Genomic DNA, 19,559 nt, shown 5'->3' with positions numbered 1-19,559 from the left:
TGGAATTCATGCCAAAACTGAAAACCTAGGATGATAACTGTAGCTGAAGTGAGTCTCGGTTAAAATTATTTGAAGACTTATGTTGTCTTCCAAGGCCTTTCCATGTCAAGTTTCTTTCAACAGATAGCAGTTTTTCTGACTTAAGCAAAATAAATAGTATCCAGAATTTTGGAGAAGCTTTGTAACAATATTATGAACTGTGCCACCTCTGGAAAAATCATAGTAGCTATGAAAAGCAGAGGTCACAGACTTCTTAAAGCAAGAGATGTGATATTCTCATTTTTTACATTAAAATTGTAAAAAATTATAAAAAGGGGGTTTTGCATTTGATTTATTAACAGTATTTATCTAATATATACATGCTGCACTTGTGATGAAATCTACTTGAATGAAGGTCATTTACAACAGGGAACTCAATATTTTGGGTCATATTCATAGGAGCCACATTTTCTATTAGCAGAGGTGATCTATCTTAAAGATTTGCATTAGAAACTATGCAAAAACATAGTTTCATATTCTCCTAATCCATACAGACCTATGAAACTGTAGCCTAGCATATTTGTCTCTTTGAAGTGAATTGTTCTTAGGGTACAAAAGCCTGTAATAGAGACTGAGGGACATGGTATTGGGAAACAGTTTTGAATCTGGAATTTGTTTGGTTCCATAGACTGAAAAAGGTGAGTCACGTTATTCTCAGCAACTGTAGTTAAAAGGCTTATGTTTCTAGTCTCTCACACAAATTGTTTTCTAACATGTATGGGTAAAATTAGTAAACAGGAGTTACTGATGAATATATGTGACTGATTTCTTAGTCTCACTTCCGAAAGTTAAATTTTTGGATGATCTGTCATAATGCCATCTCTTTGCATGTATCAATAGTAACTAAAATGATATGAGCTATTTAATAGGTTGCATAGATTATATTAAAGTATTTTTGGTACTGAGGATTTTAAATGCTGGCTGTGGGGCTTTTTTCTTTTTATCTTTCAGAACTGGCTAGATCCTTCGAAGGAAATCAAGAGACAAATTCGAAGTAAGTACTTCTGTATTCAGATGTTATGCTCCTTTTATTTCCTCACAGAAATGAAGATAAACTTAGTAGCCTGGATGTTGACTAAATTGTATACTTACATGTTTAAAATAATTTTTATCTGATAATAGTGTATTCAACCTTAAAAGAGAAAGCAAATCTTCTATTTCTGTCTGCTGTCTAAGAAGGGCAGAAAGAGTCACTTAACTTATTGCTGTAGAAGTTAATTATTTTACTGGCTATTGCCCCAAAATTTTCCTTTGTTGTATATGACTAATGGTTGATATTTTTGCATTCTGAAACAGTAGATGCTTTTCAGCTTTGTGCTGATATTTGAGTTATTACATGGAGAATGTCATCTTGGAAAGGTGGTCATGATTGTTGCCATAGGACTTGAAAACTTCAAAGACTCACCAGAAAAATATGAAACTCTAAAAAGAGAATTAATATGTCTTACAGGAAATGTATACTCTTCAATACTGATCAGTCCAGCATTGACTTTTGATATGTCCATTTCCATAATGGCAATGGAATAGAGAGCATAATCTCTGAATGTCACTGCAATGCTTTTCAGACTGAATCTGTCTGAAATGCCTTTCTACTTCCTATACTCAATACATGATGAGTAATTTATTTTACCCCATTAGCATAAAAATTTGTCAAAGCTCTTCACTGCCTGGGGTACCATCTCCATGGGGACTTTATGGAGAATAAATTTAGGTGATACTCTGCCTGAATGTACATATCGCAAAATAAGTGGCCACTAGAAAATGCTAGACAGCCCACTGCCCTTACTGAACTTCTTCCCATTGCTTTACTAATTTGTGGCCAATCCAGGGCTTTTTGCTGATGTTTTGTTTTTGATGGAAACCTTTTGGTAATACCTGTTAGGAAACATAACTGGGAAGAAGAGGATGATGATAATATTTACATGCCTACACTTTCAACACAACAAGAATTTAAGTTAAGGAACTGAGAATCTAAGTTAAGGAACTAAGAACAGCAGGGTGTTATATATAATGATAAATACGTGGTTTCTTTACTATTGTTGACTCTACTGTTTTAAGGCAACACTCAATTTTTCCAGAAATCATAGTGTTGTTAATTTTGTTTTCTTTAGATCTTTGCATATTGAGGAAATCCCTTACTAGGAAGGTGTGGTTTATATTTTCAGTATAGAAATCAAAGTTACAGAAGCTTCCTTGGAAACTGTTTTTTTGATCTAACATATATATGTTGTATAACCAAACTAGAACTATTAAAATGGTGAAGGTGGAAGTAGTAACCATACTTCTAATTAAGGAAAAGATACTGGTGTTGTAACTTCTTGTTCTGCATGTCTTTAGTGAAAACCTGTTAGTTGTCCAAGTATGTGCACTAAAGGCTGTTTTGTTTTTAATAAATGACAAAATATTGAGCGTCTTTATACTTTCTATACCAACTTTGTTGATACAAATGTTATTGATACTTATTTGTCTTCTATAGTGATTTGCATGCTATCTGGCCTACAATTAGTGTCAAAAATTTGAAGTGTAACAATGGACCTGAAAATTTTTTTATTCACTACACAGTGTTTTTTTAATACTGTATCATATGCACTACCAAAAAAAATATTTTAAGGGGATGTGATCTTTCATACAGCATGAAGACCTACATTTTATACTAGAGAGCAAGTCCAGTTTCTTGAATTAGGAATCATGACCGGGTTTTTTTTCTCCAATCTATAGTATTTCAGAGTTGATAGGCATAATAAAGCAAACAGACAAGTAACAACAGAATTGTAAGGATTTTAAAATGTAACTTGCTTATGCCAATTTGCAGGTAATTAGCATGCTGTCAGTCGTGTTCCTTGTAATCAGTCTAATAAAGTTTCCAGATATTGGAATGTACTGCAGACACATTAAATCCCGCAGACACATGGGTATAAAATAGTGAGATTTTCTTTGTTTCAGGCTTAATTCTAAATATATTTGTCTTTGAATCAAGAATGGAAATCTCATGTACAAAACTACTCATTAAATTTAAGATACCCGTAAAACCTATTAGTCCATTCGAAGAAACTAATTTCTTTTGCTCTTGTGTAGCACAAACTGAAACTGAAGCACTAGCATGCTAGATAAGTGCATTTAGACAAATACATTAATCTGAGCACACAAAGGTGACAAATTTGGAAGTGTAGTTCAGCACATCAGTTTGCAACATGATATTTATAACAATCTCTGTCTCTTCTAAATGCAAACAACACCAATACTCTGCACATTGGGCATGTATGCAGCACCTGTGACTTGGGAAGATGAAATAATAGTCCTGTAGTCTCCCCTAAGTCATTTTCTGCAGGCTATCTCTTGCTACATCACAGTCCTCAGGCCCTTTGTGTGATCTCTTATTTGTAGAGGTTGGCCTTTGGCTGGGCAATTATGTGGGATCTCAGCAATTAATGATGTTACTTTGGCTAATGAATGTGATCCACAAATTACTGTCTCTGTTCTCAGGGCTACAAAGGTGACAAAAATCTTGCTTGCTTTCAGCCAGCCTGATCACTTCAGGAAAATGAATTCTTGACTTTTTTAGCTCGTATACTGGGCTGTCCACTGGCATGTGTTAAAACCTCTAATTACTTCTTTCAGGGACAGGTGGGTAATTATATTTCTGTCACTTCTTCTTGAAAATTGCTACATCTAAGGTGGACTCAGGCTTTTGCAAAACTGAGAACTTGTGACAGCTTGAATCTTGTGATGGTGCAAGCAGTAGCAATTCACCTTGGAACAGTCTACTCTCAAACACAGAGGGTATGGTGGGTCACCCTTATAAAAAACTCAAATTGGGATTTTATCTGTTTAAACCAAAGGTAATATTATGTCAATTAAATACTTTTCTAGTCTGCAGCACAATTAGTATTCCTACTGCAAAAAATACTTCTATATCACGTATTCTCTGTATATCTTATGAAATTGAGAGGGTTTAGATGTTGTGAGGGCACAATAGACTGGGATACTAAGGGAAGTTTGAATTAATTAAGAAAGAACTTGCATTTTAAATGTACAACTCTGACTGTCAGTCTGATTTTAATGCTAAAAAATGTTTGGTTATGCGCAGGTACCAAAATATGGTGGTCACTTCATGAGGTTTCCTTTATTTTATATTCATTTATTTTATATATAGAACTATATATTTGTAAGAGTTGTAGCCAATTTTGATCTAAGCTAATTACACTAGAGTGTAGCTTGTTCTTGTTGAAGAGAACTAAGTACCTGTGCCAAGGGAAGAGATTTCCTGCAGAAGCTGACACATGAGAGATCATGACCAAAAGCCAGGAAAAGCCTTTACTGGAAAAAAACCCAACTTAGTGACTTTTCCCGTTTAAAAGAGATGAATCATGTTAATTGTATGCTGCTAGCTGGTTGGTTCTGTTGTATTCTTTTTCTCTAAGAATGTGCCTAAAGTTGCCACAGAAGCATTTTTGATGTAACAAGCTGGCTAGAAAAATTTTTGACATTTCTGTAGCCCATACTATTAAACATCAAAACACAGAGAGTCTTATCAGGGACAGAATGCTAAATATAATTTTAAATCAGGGGGGTTTTTTTGTCTTTGCTACCAACTCAGTAAAAACCCGGTAATAATGTGCATTATTGTGTGAAGGCAATTATGTTTGTATGCCTGGGCTGTGCAGCTATAAACAGTATGCTTTAGTGAGAAGTATAAATATAGACTGTGTAATTGTATTATATTCGCTAGTCTATATTTAGGGGATAAATGTGCTTTCAATAATGAGACAAAATATATGGTCACAAACTGTTCAGAAAATATTTAGTACAAAGTCAGCTTCAACATTTTTTCAATAAATTAGCAATGGAATGAGTAGACACATGGAATTTTTTGAAGTCCATACACTCCAAGAATTTATGGACTTCTTAGCTTTTTATAGAGAATGTGGTTTTTTAATTTTGTTTTTTATTCAAACCACATCTAGGTCTCCTGCTTTCTGAAAGTTAACTGTAGAAATGCTGGCAGGAACGAGCAATGGGTTAAACAGGAATTCAAATATGACTAGTTGAACTGCAGTCTTAGACCAGGAAAAATTGCTTCATGCCAGGAAACACTGCTTCATTCCAGGAAAATTGAAGACTGGTTTAGTATCTGTGTGGAGAACACATCCTTCATCCAGTTCTCCACATCCCACAGCCCTGTTAAGATTACATTTCTGCCTTAATGCTTTTTGCATAGATATTTTGGCCCAGTTCCTAATATTCATCAGTTTGGCTTACTCAGTATCAGCATCTTTTCATTAAATGATGCTAATTCTCTGGTAGGTAAATAATGGAAGTAGGTAAATCTATTCCAGCTTTAACTGTGTTTGTTATGCTGTATGCATTAATCAGTGTTAGACTTCTTTTTTAAAGGTATTTTTGTCTTAATTCTGTTTTGCACTGTATTGCAGTAGATGATACAATGATAAATTAGGCCTTCTCATTTAAGGAGTCCTGCCTTATTTTGTAAACAGAATTGTCATTTTTTTGACAAAAATTTGACAACTGGCAATGTTAAGATACAATAAAACCCTGAGCTCTCAAAAAGAAATAGTGGCTTAGCAGCCAGGGGCAGAATGAGGTTCACTCTTAAACAGAAATTGTAGTGCTTCAGTGAATAGTCCTGTCTGAAAAACCAGAACAGTTTTTGAAATGTTGGAAGACATTAGGAGTTTTGACACAAAGCACCTCTTTACCTTTAATAGTTATGAAATTTTAGAACATGTTTTTTTAAAGAAAATAACCTTAAACAGAAATGTTAGCACTTTTTTCTAGCATTGTGTTGTACATCTGCATTGTACTTAGTAAAACCTGTTAAAATTAGGGAAGTTCTATATTTTGGTAAGGTATTGGTACTTTCCAATTACAATACTGGTAGATCAGCATTCTGAAAATGTATTTTAATTATTGATGTATGACGTAGTTTTCAAATCTTAAAAATTTATTTAAAAATAGAGTGAGGATTAAAGGCAACATTTTATGCTTTTTCAAATTATTAATTTAGTATTAAAATTTCAATTTTATTTGAAAATGGAGGAAACCTGAGCAAGAAGAATTTAATGATAAGTGGGGATATGATTTGGGTGGGAGGTAAGATGTGAGTGATGGTATTTGAAAGAAGCGAGTGGCTTATTGTCAGTCTGCTGCTTTAATTTAACCACACTTTTGCTTAAAAAAATGCATGTGTTGTTAACAATTCTAACACACAAGAATTGAAATTTAAAATACCATTGCTTTTGTAGTTGCTAGATGTGGTGTTTACCAGAAAAATATTTTAAAGTAGGAATGGCTAATATTTTTTGTCTTCCATGCATTCTCAGTGAATAATTTATTATCTTTCTGTCATATACAACACAGACCTCATTTTGACATGTTGTTCAGAGTTACTGTACAGTCTCTCAAACCAAGTCAGTTTAGACAGGACAACTCTGTTATCCTTGGAGGAGTTAGAAATAAACACAAATTCAATTCAAGTGCCTTTGAACACACAATAGCTTAAAAGTGTTAAAATATTATGGTAGTTTTCAAATTAAAATTGTCTTCTGATATTTGCATAAGCTACTGTAAAAAAATTATCTTAAAGTAATTTAACATGCTAATCTTTCACTGTGTGTCTGAGTTTCTACTGGCTAATAAAAATAATCTATTCTTCTTACTAATGTCCTGTAAAAAGACAGAAAAAAACGTTCTTCGAGATTTCAGTGATTAAGATTTATGTGACTGGCTAACATTTTTTTTCCCATAAGGTTCTCTCTTTACTTGTTTCAACGTATCTGAAATTAATAATCAAATATTTCTCATGTTTAGGCTTACCTTGGATATTCACCTTTAATGTGAAGTTTTATCCCCCTGATCCTTCACAGTTGACTGAAGACATCACTAGGTATGCACAGTTCCCAGTTTTAGACTTAAAATTACTACTAGTCTAATCGGAAAGCCATATAAAATGTCTTCTTCAGTTTCTGGATGCTGTACACTATAGATGTTCTTACGTACATCAACTGCTTTTTGGAACAAGGTTGAAAAGGTAAAGTGAAAACTTCTGGAGGAAACCTGAGGAAGAAGAATTTATTGATAAGTGGGGATATGATTTGGGCGGGAGGTAAGATGTGAGTGATGGTATTTGAAAGAATCAAGTGGTTTATTGTCAGTCTGCTGCTTTAATATAAAGCAAACAAGGGCATTGGTGGTTTTGAGCAAAGCTCAGGGGATCCAAGGCACTTCAGTAATAATCTAGACTAGATTGGTGAAAATGTGGTTTTACATATATGGATTAAATAAAACCATGAAACATAATAAAACGTGAAAATAATTATCTTCCAAACTTCTTAGATAGAAAATACTTAGAATGCAGTGGATACTAGACACCTAAAATGTAGCATTGTAAGAGTAACATAATTGGGGACTGAGTGTAGGGAATTGACTCATTTTTTTCAGGAGTTATGGAAAACCTAAATACTTAGTTTTAGTTTAGAGTTAGCTGAGACTGCAGAGGCAGGATGTATGTTACTACTACACATTGCATCAGATCCGTCTTCTGCACAAAATAAGACAGCTACACAAGTATGCAGTTGATATATTGCTACAAATAGTCTAAGACATTTAGTACAGAGTATATTTACGAGAAACTGTGTTTGAAAATTTTCAGCAAGTTGGTTGGCTTTTCAATTGTGCATTCAATTGATAAAAGCAATTCTGTTATATCTTAAAGCTAAACTCCTTAAAATTTAAGTTTCACTAGTAAGACTTTTCTTTTTTTTCACTTACATTAAAAACTATATGGAGGATATTAAGCTGATTGCTAACTTGTTAAATTTGGTAGAACACTGTATGCAGTTCCTGAAATATTAAATTCTAATACATACGTGGTTTAAGGAAGGTAATTATGGTTTCAGTACTAAACTGGATTTCTTTTGTACATTACCTGACTTGATTAGCTTGTGAACTGCAAGGGATGTAAAAGTTAAAGTTTTAAAGCCAAAGGGACATGTCAAACAAATGCAGAGCTTTTTATTTTTAAACCATTGATACCCACAGGCTACAATGTGAACTAAAGGAGTTCCTAAGTAAGCTTTTGTTTAAAACTACAATTACAATTTACATTGGAAATCAGAATTTTTCCTGCTTTTCACACTTTTTTATGAAAGTAATATTGACTCTTAAAAATGAAGTGAAATTTACTGTGTGATAATAATGCTCAAATAATGTAAGGTGTAACAAGTTATTAATGCATTGACTTACTTCAAAATATTCTTACATGATTACATGCATCTTGATGAATTCTGTCATATCTCTTATTAATTTGCTATTGGTAACACTTTCTCTATTCTTTGTTTCCCCCACCTCCTCCCCCTGCCTTTGTCTTTCAGGTATTTCTTGTGCCTACAGCTTCGTCAGGATATTGTATCTGGTCGACTGCCCTGTTCTTTTGTGACTCATGCCCTCCTTGGTTCATATACCCTGCAGGCTGAGCTGGGTGATCATGACCCAGAGGAACACCGCAGTGATTATATCAGTGAATTCCAATTTGCACCCAATCAAACTCAAGAAATGGAAGAGAAAGTGGCTGAGCTACACAAAACACACAGGTGTGTCAGATACAGTGGGATTAAATGAAGTCATCGTGCTTTGTCACATTTATGTCAGTTCTTTTAAGACTGTGTAAAACTGCTGAGCTGAAATTATTGTTACTTTGGAAATTGTTTGTTATGTAACCAAAAGGTCTTAGTTTTATGTTTTTGAAAATTTCAGTTTGAAAAATAGTAACTTCACTAAGATCTCGGAAGAGAACTTTGGGAGAAAATATTTTTATCTGAGCACATCAATTAGTTTAAGCAACATACAGCTAGAATATTTTGAAAGAGTGAAGGTGAAAATCTGTGCTCAAGGAAAATAATATGCTCTGAAAGAACACTACCTGTAGGGCAGAAATGCTCTTGATACCTTATAAACTGAGGTTTTTCTGTGTATCTGAATTCCAAGATTGCACTCAGTTTTGACTCTCATTTTTTTGTGAGTAAACTCAAGGCTTATTCAATGGTTTTAGGGGCTTGACTCCAGCACAAGCGGATTCCCAGTTCCTAGAAAATGCTAAGAGACTCTCCATGTATGGAGTGGATTTACATCATGCCAAGGTATTGGGGATTGGTTTGGTTTGGTTTTGTTTTATGATAGACATGCTTAGTATTAAAGAAAACAGTGTATATATAGATTATTTTAAAAAAAATTATATGCTTAATTCTTGGTTATAAGCCTTTATCTCTTGGTCACAATAATTACTCAGTTTATAGCTCTAACATTCTTAGAACTTGTTTTATGTCTGTTTAGTATATAGACTTATGTGCAGCTTGGAAGTAATATTTTATTCATAAGAGCAGATAAATACATTTAAAATGTCAGATTTTTTTTATGCCAAGGAGATGTTGGGCCATAAAGTAAAGCCTGAAAGAAGATATAATTGTTTCCATAATACCATGAGAGTTGAAAACAGATGGGGGAAGGTCTTGGGGGAGAGTGTATTTTGGTGCTTTTCTACTTCTCTGGGAAGGTCAAATCCAGAATCTCAAATCATTAGGAAACTGAGGTATGCTAAGCATATAAGTCATACATTTAAAAAAGGAAAAACAAGACTTCTGAGTACTGGAGAAACGTTGTTTAATTTTGTTAGTTATGCTGGTGAAGCAACTTCTTGATGACAGTGTTGGCATTTGATGTAGTTGTTTTGTTGTTGGGAAGGATATGAGATTCTGCTGTATTGTGTGGGTATCAAAGCATGATCAGTAAGTGATTAGTTCTGTGGCCTGTAAAACTTGCATCAAATGCTGTCAGTGGAAGAGAATGCTCAGAAACCTTTCTGTTACTTCTTGTATCTTTACTGGAATAGTAGGTGACTATAAAAGATCACCTTGATCACCAGCTTGTTCAGACTTACACTGACTGCTTTAAGTTGGAAAGGCCTATTTTTAATTTTTCTTCTTTTAATATTTGTTGATATTATTGGTAGCACACACACTGGCCATACCCTTCCTTGCTTTTATGTTGTTAAATTAGTCCCTATTACCAGAATATTGAAGAATTTCCCAGAACTGTGGCATATGCTTTGGCATATGAGTGCCAAAAACATTCAGTTGGAAACCTTTCCTAAAAAATTAATATACTTGGCTATTTTTTATTTAAGAATCTCATTGTCAGAGTCTTCCAGGATGGAATATGAAACGTGTCCCAGTTACATTATTTTCCCTCTAGGTATGTCAGCAATAATTGTATGGAATATTATTAAACTGATTTTTATGAAATTGTCTCACACATGATAGGATTCTGAAGGTGTGGATATCATGCTGGGTGTATGTGCTAATGGTCTGCTGATTTACAAAGATAGACTCCGGATAAACCGCTTCGCTTGGCCAAAAATTCTGAAGATTTCATACAAGAGAAGTAATTTCTATATCAAAGTCAGGCCAGCAGAAGTAAGTAGCATCTTTCTGTCTTATTTCTTTTGTGAGATCGGTTCTATCCAGCAACAAGAAAACATCATTTTTTCCCCAGTTGCCCTCATAAGCTTATGAGGGATTTGAGCAGAACTTAGGAGTGTTTTTTTTCTCTTCAGATTCTACTGATTGTATTAAACACCGTGATTAGTAAATGCAAACCAAGAAGAAAATCTGTTTTCTTTTGTTAATAGATGCCATCTTGTAATTTTATGGGGTTTTTAACGTAGAAAGCTAGTTACACTTGCCGTGTTTTTACTGTCTATACAAACCTGCAGTCCTGGGAGAGAGACAGCTGCTCTTCCTCTTCAAGTATAACTGTTCACCAAATGTCAGCAAATCTAGTTTGTGGCTGTAACCAAAGGCTTGAGTTCCTGTAGGATGTTATAACCCTGTTAGCTGCTGTGGAAGTTGCAGATTCAACTTTCTTTTCAGTTACCTGCAAAAGTTTGTGAGAGTTGCTGGGCGGGGGGCAGGTGCAGGCAGGAGGCTACATTTTGAACACATTGTAACTGGAAATTTAACAAAAAACCGAAAATGTCAAACACTGTAATACTTTTTTCAGATTACACTCTAAAATATTTAAGGTAGCTTTTACTGTGTGAATAAATAAAACAAAAGAGAAGTCATACCAGTTTTACAATACTAGCATTGTAGTTTTGTAAGTTTTGGAACACAGATGTATTGTTCTTGCAGTTCCTGATGGTGTGCATAGATTAAATACTTTTACTAAGAAACTGTTATACAGTGAAACAGATCATATAATCTTAACACTGCAGTATGCATTTCAGACTCTTATTAAATCCAAGGAAAGTGTGCAGCACATCCTGCAGTACAATTGCTTCATGCAGTTTAAGTACATTGGTCAACTAGTCAGAAAATCAGCAAGGAACACTGAAGTATTATTGGATTTCTCAAGAATCATTAGTACAGATTAGGAATTGATATAGTGATTATTACCCATTATGACTTAGCCCAACAAGTATAATTCTTTTAAAAGGCTGGAAATTCTGGTTTTTTTTTTAATTTATGTTTTTTTAATCTTATGAAGTCTCATGACAAGAATGTTACAGCTTGATACAGTAATGGAACTATCTTAACTCTACCTATTAATTAATAGCCAGCTTAAGGAAATGGGTTAATTTGTTTGTGGATTCTTTCTAGCTGGAACAGTTTGAGAGCACTATTGGGTTCAAACTGCCAAACCACCGGGCTGCTAAAAGGTTATGGAAGGTTTGTGTGGAGCACCATACTTTCTTCAGGTAAATGATAATTCTCTGCTTCCCCCACTTTACAAGGTATGCTCCCCCATTTTAAAGGATATGAGGAAAGTAGAGATTTCCCCCATCTTTGCCCCTAATTTTTCAGTCCAGTAACACTTCTTAGAAGACACCCTGACAATCACTGACTCCAAATTACCAATTCTTAAAGTCTCAAATACAATTAACTGCTTTATCAAAACTTTCAGAGTGCTAACAGGATGGAACTAAACAAGTGATTGTGCATCACTTCACATATTCAAGAGTTTTCTGGATGACTCATCGTGGTCCCTTCCAACCAGACTCATTCTATGGTTCTGCTGTAAGATTTCCTAAGAGATTGGCTCTGCAGAATGACCATCTAGAAAGCTACTGTACATCTTCACAAGAAGGTCTCAGGGCTTGACAGTAATCTTCATTCAATTAGCTTTAATGTTAATATTCAATTAACTTGAATATTCTGCTGAATATAAATGCTTACAGCTGAGTGTTTCCTTATTTATGAGCTGGGCTAAGTTCACAGTCATGCCTCGAAGAAGATAATCACTTTAAAAATAGACTATTGTTTATAGTCTGCATTTTTTCCCCAGCAAATGAGGAACATAAAATTCTGAATTGGTCATTGAAACTGTCAACTATTTGTAAATGAGCACTTGACAACAAGCCACAGAGTTGTACCTCTGTCTGCTTCTTCGAGGGAAAAGGAAATTAAAGAATCTTCATTTGATTTTTATAATAACACACATTCCATGAGGGAGTGCATGTGCCCCATGCAGCCCAGGAGTCACAGATGTAGGTTGAATCTCTTATGGATTGGATAGGCATTAAATCCGAGTTTCTTGCTTTAAAGCACAGTAACTAGGGTATGTAAAGGGTAAGCTTTCTCCATCAGTAGCCTGTTTGTTTTAAAAAAAAAGTTGTGTTTTAAGGTAGACCCAATCCTGTTACTGAATATACTTGCTAGATTGAGAACTTCAGAAAACTTAGAGACCAGGAGACTTGAGTAGTTGATTACTGAAACTGTCTTATTGGATGGCTGTCAGTATTCGGATTTTCATTCAGTGTAGCATAATCTTGAATGCAGTGTTGGAATTTATTCTGATATTGGTAAATTTCAGCATAAATCAGTCTCCAAATGCTTAATTTAGAAGCACTTCTATTTTAAATCCTGATCAGAGATTTTTTTTTTATGTTGATAGAATTCATTAGCTATGTTAATTAGCATAATCAAGCATTCTCTTCTTCTTGAACATTTGAAGTGTGCTTTGGCTGGTGTCCATTACTATAAATAGCATGCAGTTCTGTGCACAATGAAATGTTTTTATCAATACTCTTCAAATAACTCATGCAGTGATTTACTTTGCTGGTAAACTGTATAACCTAGTTTTATAGTAATAAAATAGACCTGAGTAAAGAAAAAACAAATCTTATTCAAGTCAAAAATCCTAAACTGACCACTACCATTTGCAGGAATGAAAGTTTTCAGGAGCATTAATAGGTATGAGATGATCTTATTACAGAAATTCTGACATAATAAAAATAAGTGGATTTTATTCCAATCAGAAGTGGCTTTTCCTAACCAGGAATGACATTACAAAAAGAATTATGTAATAAATACTTTAACCATTCTGTAAAATCCATATACTCCACTGATGTCATCTGACAGAAAATCCTCAGAACATCTCATCCCGATTTAAAAACAGTAAAATAAATCCAGATCTATTTTCCCCCAAAGATAAAAAGCAGAAAGCAATTGCTGCAGCGTGTAAAGCTTGTGTATGATGCCACAGTAAATTGTATACAGTTTAGATGTATATTTTTAGCTTTCAAATTTCTTAGCATGCCCTGTATAACATGGTAAGATTCCTTGTGTTGTCTTATGTGATGTTCCAGTTTTTCTCAAATAACCACCTTAAGATAGATTTTCTTACAATGTGTAGGAAATTCAGCCAATATATGAAGTTATTTTAAAAAGTTGCAATGAAATATTGAAATATTGAAAATGACAACGAAAAGGCATTGTATTCACTTATTATCAGCTCAAACTCATGGGATTCCAGTACCATTTTAAAGAGCAGCCATCTACTTCAAAAATATAGTCAGACTATATATCTACATTAATCTTTTGAGGTAAGCTCAGTTGGCAGCTCTGGATCTTAACCAGCATCTGCAGAAACCTGCTTATATTTACACTTTATGGGATTTTATTTGAAATTTTCACAATTGTTTGTGTCTCCTCAGAATACCTTAAAGTGGTAAAAGCACAGTTTTCAGTTATTTTATGTAATTAAGCCTGTAATACAAAAAATCCATTCAAGTGCCCTTAATCAGGAAGTAATTAGTTCTCTTGTTTTTTCCACGTTAAAAGACTAAAAGTTTATCTCAGCAGGGTGGAAGATAAAAATGGCAGTTAATGCTGTAGCCTTGCCAAGACTGGAAAATCAAGAACAGAAGGAACCTTGGAAAAACCCTTTTAGCCTTCTTCCTCTTAGTACATAATGCATTCTCTCTTGGAAATAATGGGGAGAAAGACTGTTTTACAGAAGCAGTGAAAGTGAAGCTGCAGATAGCTGCAATTTTATTACATAAGCGGCCTTAGTGCAGAAGGGTGGATGAGTTTGTCTTGAACTATTTTCTTTAAAAATGTGTTGGAACAGATTAAGATTCAGGTGTGTACCTGTGCAGAAGAAACCAGTCTGACTGTAAACTGTTAGGCTACTTACTGTTGGGTCACAACTCTCCAGCCACCTTAGTCTTTTTGCACTTGATACAGCATTCTATACAACTTTGAGATGCCATTCCCTAACTTTGAGGAACAAGTGCTGTATTGGTACCTCAGAATATAGGAAAGACAGTGGAAGTGAAACGTACAGTTTTTACTGTAAGTAACATTCTAGGGAGAGAGATCTGAGAGGTATTCTGCATGGACCTATAATGGCCTTGGCTTTCTACAAAAAAATACAATTTAACCAAGATAGCACCAAAAGATGAGAATCCCAGATGCTTAGTCATACTGTGGAAAAATGTGATGGTTATCAGTGTCACTTCAACTCCAACTGCAAATAGTAAATAACATGCATTGTTTTGGAAGGTCTTTGAAGAGTTTGCAGTAGAATCGTTTCTTGGAGACCACAAATTATGCACATGGAACTGAAGCTGGAATACAATAACTAGCTTTAAAGTACCTAATTAAATACCTAAAATAAAGCCCTTTTAACTGACTTTCATCATACTTTCTTTCTAGACTTGTATCACCGGAACAGCCTCCAAAAGCAAAGTTTCTAACCTTGGGTTCCAAGTTCCGCTACAGTGGACGTACGCAAGCACAGACACGGCAGGCAAGCAATCTCATAGACAGACCAGCTCCGTACTTTGAACGCACATCAAGCAAACGTGTTTCCAGAAGCCTTGATGGAGGTATGAAATTTGACATATTTTTTCAGTGTAATGATTACATTATGTGCTGTCACTCTGATCTGAGCAACATTCAAAAATATCGACATTATGGATGGCCAGAAGGTCAACTGACAAAATTTATGAATTTCAGTTTCTAATGGGTGATGTGTGAGGAGTAGCCACTTTGTGTATTTATCAATGTTAGGGGACCTAAACAATAAGTTAAGTCTCTGCCTAAATTGTATGGCACTGCTGTGAATATATGGAGAATTCTATACTGGGTACATAGCATCCATGTACACTACTCATATCTTTTTTTATGGTATAGGCATGCATTATGTTAATCAGAATTGTTTGGTCAGTGGCATCTTTTGGGATCTAGGTTGGCCTGAGTGTCTCTACAATAAACATAAAAGGATGAACAAGTTTTTTTCCTAGTTTTCTGTCATTTAGTTCAGTATATTGCTATCCTAGTATATTTATTCAATACCTTTGTGTTTAGTTAAAAAATTTTATGTTGACTTCGAATAGCTAAAGGGTTTGGGGTTTTTTTGTCATTACTAGAGTTTGGTTTCTTTGAGCAGAAATACCATCTGGTTTCCTTTATTGGAAACAGGCATTCTTTTCAAAGGCAAGTATGCCAGCAGTATGTGTGAGAGATGTATAAGCACATGTCTTACTCTAAATGACTTCTGTAATGGTATATAATAGAGTAACTCTTCAGCAAAATAACATGAAGCTTCACTGGAATAAAAGTGAACCATAACAATGATGTAAGTTTAGCTACAACTGAGCTGTCAACTGCACCTTATTTTCTTAAAAAATCTTCTACTTACAAGAGTTTTGCTTCTGCAAATATTCATTCTTCTATACTATGACAAATGAACAAACTCTGACACTTGCTTGGGACACCTACCAAGTCTTACCTTCTGAGAACCAAAGTAAAAATAAGAGGCAAACGTGCTTGCACTGACAGCATGTGATGAGTCCATGTGGCAACCAAAAGTCTTATCACCACATCAGTGTTACTGTCTGACTCTGGTTTAGTTCCTCTTCTTCTTTTGGTTAGAAACAATTTAAATTCTTCCCAGCTCTCAGAGGTTGTATAATCAAGACTTTCTGGGATCCGTTGTACATCTACATCATCTACAGAATACAGGCGTGTGTGCATGTGTGTTCAAGCCCAAACTTTCACTCTTACAGAAGCATCACAGTCAAAATTTTGAATGTGATGAAACATTGCTCTGAAAGCAGCTTTGCACAAAAGGATCTGAGGATTCCCACAGAACGAGTTGAACATGAGTCAACACAACTGTGCCCTTAAAGCAAAGAAGGCCGACTGTATCCTGGGTTGTATTAGCAAGAGCACAGCTGGCATATTAGAAGAAATTATTATCCCTCTCTATTCAGTACTTCATGAAGACCATACCCAAAATACCGTGTCTATCTTTGGGTTCTACAGTATTAGATGGGCATTGACATATTACAAGGAGCCCAGTAAGGGCTACAAAGCTGGCCAGGAGCTGTGATTTATGAGGAGAGGCTGTGGGAACTGTGATCTTTCAGCTTTATTAGAAGAAGGCTGTAGTGACATATTGCTGTTTACAGCTACTGACAGGGAACATAAAGACAGAGTTGTGTGTTTCTTGGAGGTGCCCAATGATAAGGCGGGGAGACTGCCTGCAAGTGAAGACACAGCAAATTTTAGTTACAAGTAAGAAATTTTTGTTTCTTTGTTTAAAAAATACCTTGGACGTACTCAAAACTCAACTGGACAAGTCCCTGTGCAACCTGGTTTAACTGGACGTTCTCTGAACAGGAGTTTGGACTAGCTGACCTCTGGATATTCCTTCCAACCTAAGTTACTCTGTGATTTGTCAAAAGTTACTTCTGGAACTTCAGGGATGTACACCCAAAAATGCTCTATTTGCACCCAAGAAGGGATCAGAAGCTTAAGTGGCAGAACTTACTACTTATAGAGGCCCCCTGAAAGCCTAACATCCCAAATGCCATATTTTCCATTAGCTGGTTTTGACTTCTCTGCAGCTTAAGGGCATCTCTGGTATGGAGCTCAGACTTTTCAGAAGAGGATATCCCTCAAAGGTACTCCAAGAAACACCTCTTCCTCTCAACTTTTTGCACCTTGGCTTTGTAAAGCAAAGGCATATGGAGGTATTATAGGACATTACTAAATTAATTAAGTTTATATCAAAGTTGTGTTTATTAAAGCTCCTTAATTTAATTGAATTGTCCTCTATTTCATTACTACTATTTTGACTAAGCCAGTCATCATGATTTAAAAAAAAGAACCATCCTTCTCATCAATCCTATTACTCTGAATCAAATAAGAGGAAAACACCCCTAATTTAAGGCTTTTCACTCCCTTGTGCTTTGACTATATTCAAGTGTACATATTTAGTATTTCCACTTTGCATTTTTTGCCAGCATGTAGAGGGAAGCTCTTACTCTCACCGAGCCCTTTGTGCAGTTTTGCTAAGGTTCCAGTGAAAAATACTGTTACAGTTATATGCATAGCTATTTCTATATTGCATTAAAGTAGTCCTCTCAAATAGTGGATTTCCACAAAATACTGTTGCTTATTTCTTTTTTTTTTTTTTATGGTGATTTACACAGTCCAAAGAACAATACCTTCAGTTTATTTTCCAAGACTAATCAAGAAGTTGATAATGTGAGGGTTTTTTCCCCTTGCATAGTAAGTGCACATTTTACGACGAGGGCTCATTGCTGTTCGTATCAGTGCAGTGGGAACCACAGATTTTTTTTTAAAGCCAAAAAGCTGACAAATATTGTATCACTCGGTAACTAGTTTGTATTACTCATTGCTGATATCATCATAAGCCACTTTTGTTAAGAAGACTTAAATCCAAAATGTTTCAACTTACCCCAATTAACCAAAATTATTTTGTTCTCCAATAGCTCCTATGGGTATCTCAGACCAAAGTCTAAGAGACTTCTCTGCTACTGGAGGCCAGGCTGCTGGAGATAAAGTCATTGACACTGAAACTGCTGGTCAGGCTAATTTAAAAGAAGGTGGCAGAGAAGAAGATGGAAGCCCAGTCAAAACTCCACAATTAGAATTGACTCAGGATGGAAAGGTATGGCTGACTTTCACACCAAAATTATTTGTTCATGTGGTGTTTGTCCATGTGTGGTTATTGCTTCTGAACATGATACGGAACATCATATTAAAATATTCAGGTAAAATTGTCAAGTGCTTTCTGTGGGTTTACCTTCATGTAAGTGTATGTAAGCAAAAGAGAATACAAACTTCTAAATGGCATTGAGCTGGGGTTTCTTTTATTGCTATAAATTTAATTTGAATTCTTAGTAAACTTGCATGAGTTCTTGAATAACTGTTTCAAAGGGTAAATAATGTTATTCATTTCCTTAGTTTGTTCAGATTTTAAAAAGAAATGCTAATATATATCCACAGGTGTGTACATTCTACAAACTACAGAATTTTCTACATTCTACAAAATACACCCAACTACAAAGTTGGAGATATTATGACTGAATTTAATTACCATAGGTAATAATATTATTTTAGTAGCCACTGCAGAATTATTTCATCCTTTAAAAATTTTTATGTTGACTAAGGTGTAGATTTCTGTGAAAATGTGAGTACTGTGATCTGTTCCTGTTGCACACATTTACTTGTCTTGTTTGTTTGAGCTATAAGGGAAATAGATCAAAAAATTAAATTCAGATTTTGTATGATTTGATGTAAAAATTTTCTCCTAAAGTGTCAACTAAAATCTGCTACTCTTTCTCTCTTATGGATAATTTCTTTTTCAGCAATTCTCCAGAACTTATTTTAATATTTAAAGAGAAATTTTGTCTTCAAATAATTTTGCAAGTTAGCTACCCATTTTATTCCTAGCGAGACTGCTGAGTTTCTCTGTACGGTTCATATGTTTCCACTGCATTCAAGTCTAGGAAGACCACAATACCATAGTGGCATTTTTTTTGTTTGCTGGCAAGTTGAAATACTTTTGAATTAGCCTAGAAGAAAGACACACAGTTTCTTCATGCGAGAAAGATGGTAAAATAAATGACTCTGTTTTGCTTTTGGGCTTGATAATGGTGATACTCCCTTGTTTGGGTATCTTTCCATATTTTAATCAGAGGAGAAAAAAAAAAAAGAGGCAGTATTTCAGGAAGTTGTTCCAGGAAGCTGTTCAGTAAGGTTTGTTACACATGCCTGTTCTGTGAACAGCTTTCTTTTTTCCCTAGCGCAGATCTTTCTTTTTTCTTTCTGGCTCTCTTAAACTCTTAGAGAAAATAGTTATAAACTCAAGAATCAAATACCAGCTTGCCTTTCGTGTACTGCACTGTC

General features: G+C 34.9%; 1 protein-coding gene across 25 annotated transcripts in view; it reads left to right on the top strand.

Moving 5' to 3' along the window:
- EPB41L2 (erythrocyte membrane protein band 4.1 like 2) overlaps positions 1–19,559 on the top strand; it is a 138,203-nt gene that overhangs the window by 94,156 nt on the left and 24,488 nt on the right. For all 25 annotated transcript variants that reach the window (XM_027669516.1, XM_027669475.1, XM_027669482.1 and 22 more), the window contains 8 exons: positions 991–1,033; positions 6,868–6,943; positions 8,430–8,648; positions 9,107–9,194; positions 10,374–10,526; positions 11,712–11,809; positions 15,051–15,223; positions 18,140–18,318. In XM_027669516.1, the coding sequence (XP_027525317.1) occupies positions 991–1,033; positions 6,868–6,943; positions 8,430–8,648; positions 9,107–9,194; positions 10,374–10,526; positions 11,712–11,809; positions 15,051–15,223; positions 18,140–18,318 (1,029 nt within the window). The remainder of the gene's footprint in view (positions 1–990; positions 1,034–6,867; positions 6,944–8,429; positions 8,649–9,106; positions 9,195–10,373; positions 10,527–11,711; positions 11,810–15,050; positions 15,224–18,139; positions 18,319–19,559) is intronic.

This window comes from Corapipo altera, unplaced genomic scaffold (assembly GCF_003945725.1).
Source record: "Corapipo altera isolate COAL_440 unplaced genomic scaffold, ASM394572v1 2b, whole genome shotgun sequence".
In the NCBI taxonomy this organism is placed as follows: domain Eukaryota; kingdom Metazoa; phylum Chordata; class Aves; order Passeriformes; family Pipridae; genus Corapipo; species Corapipo altera.
This window is presented reverse-complemented; position numbering and strand designations above follow the sequence as displayed.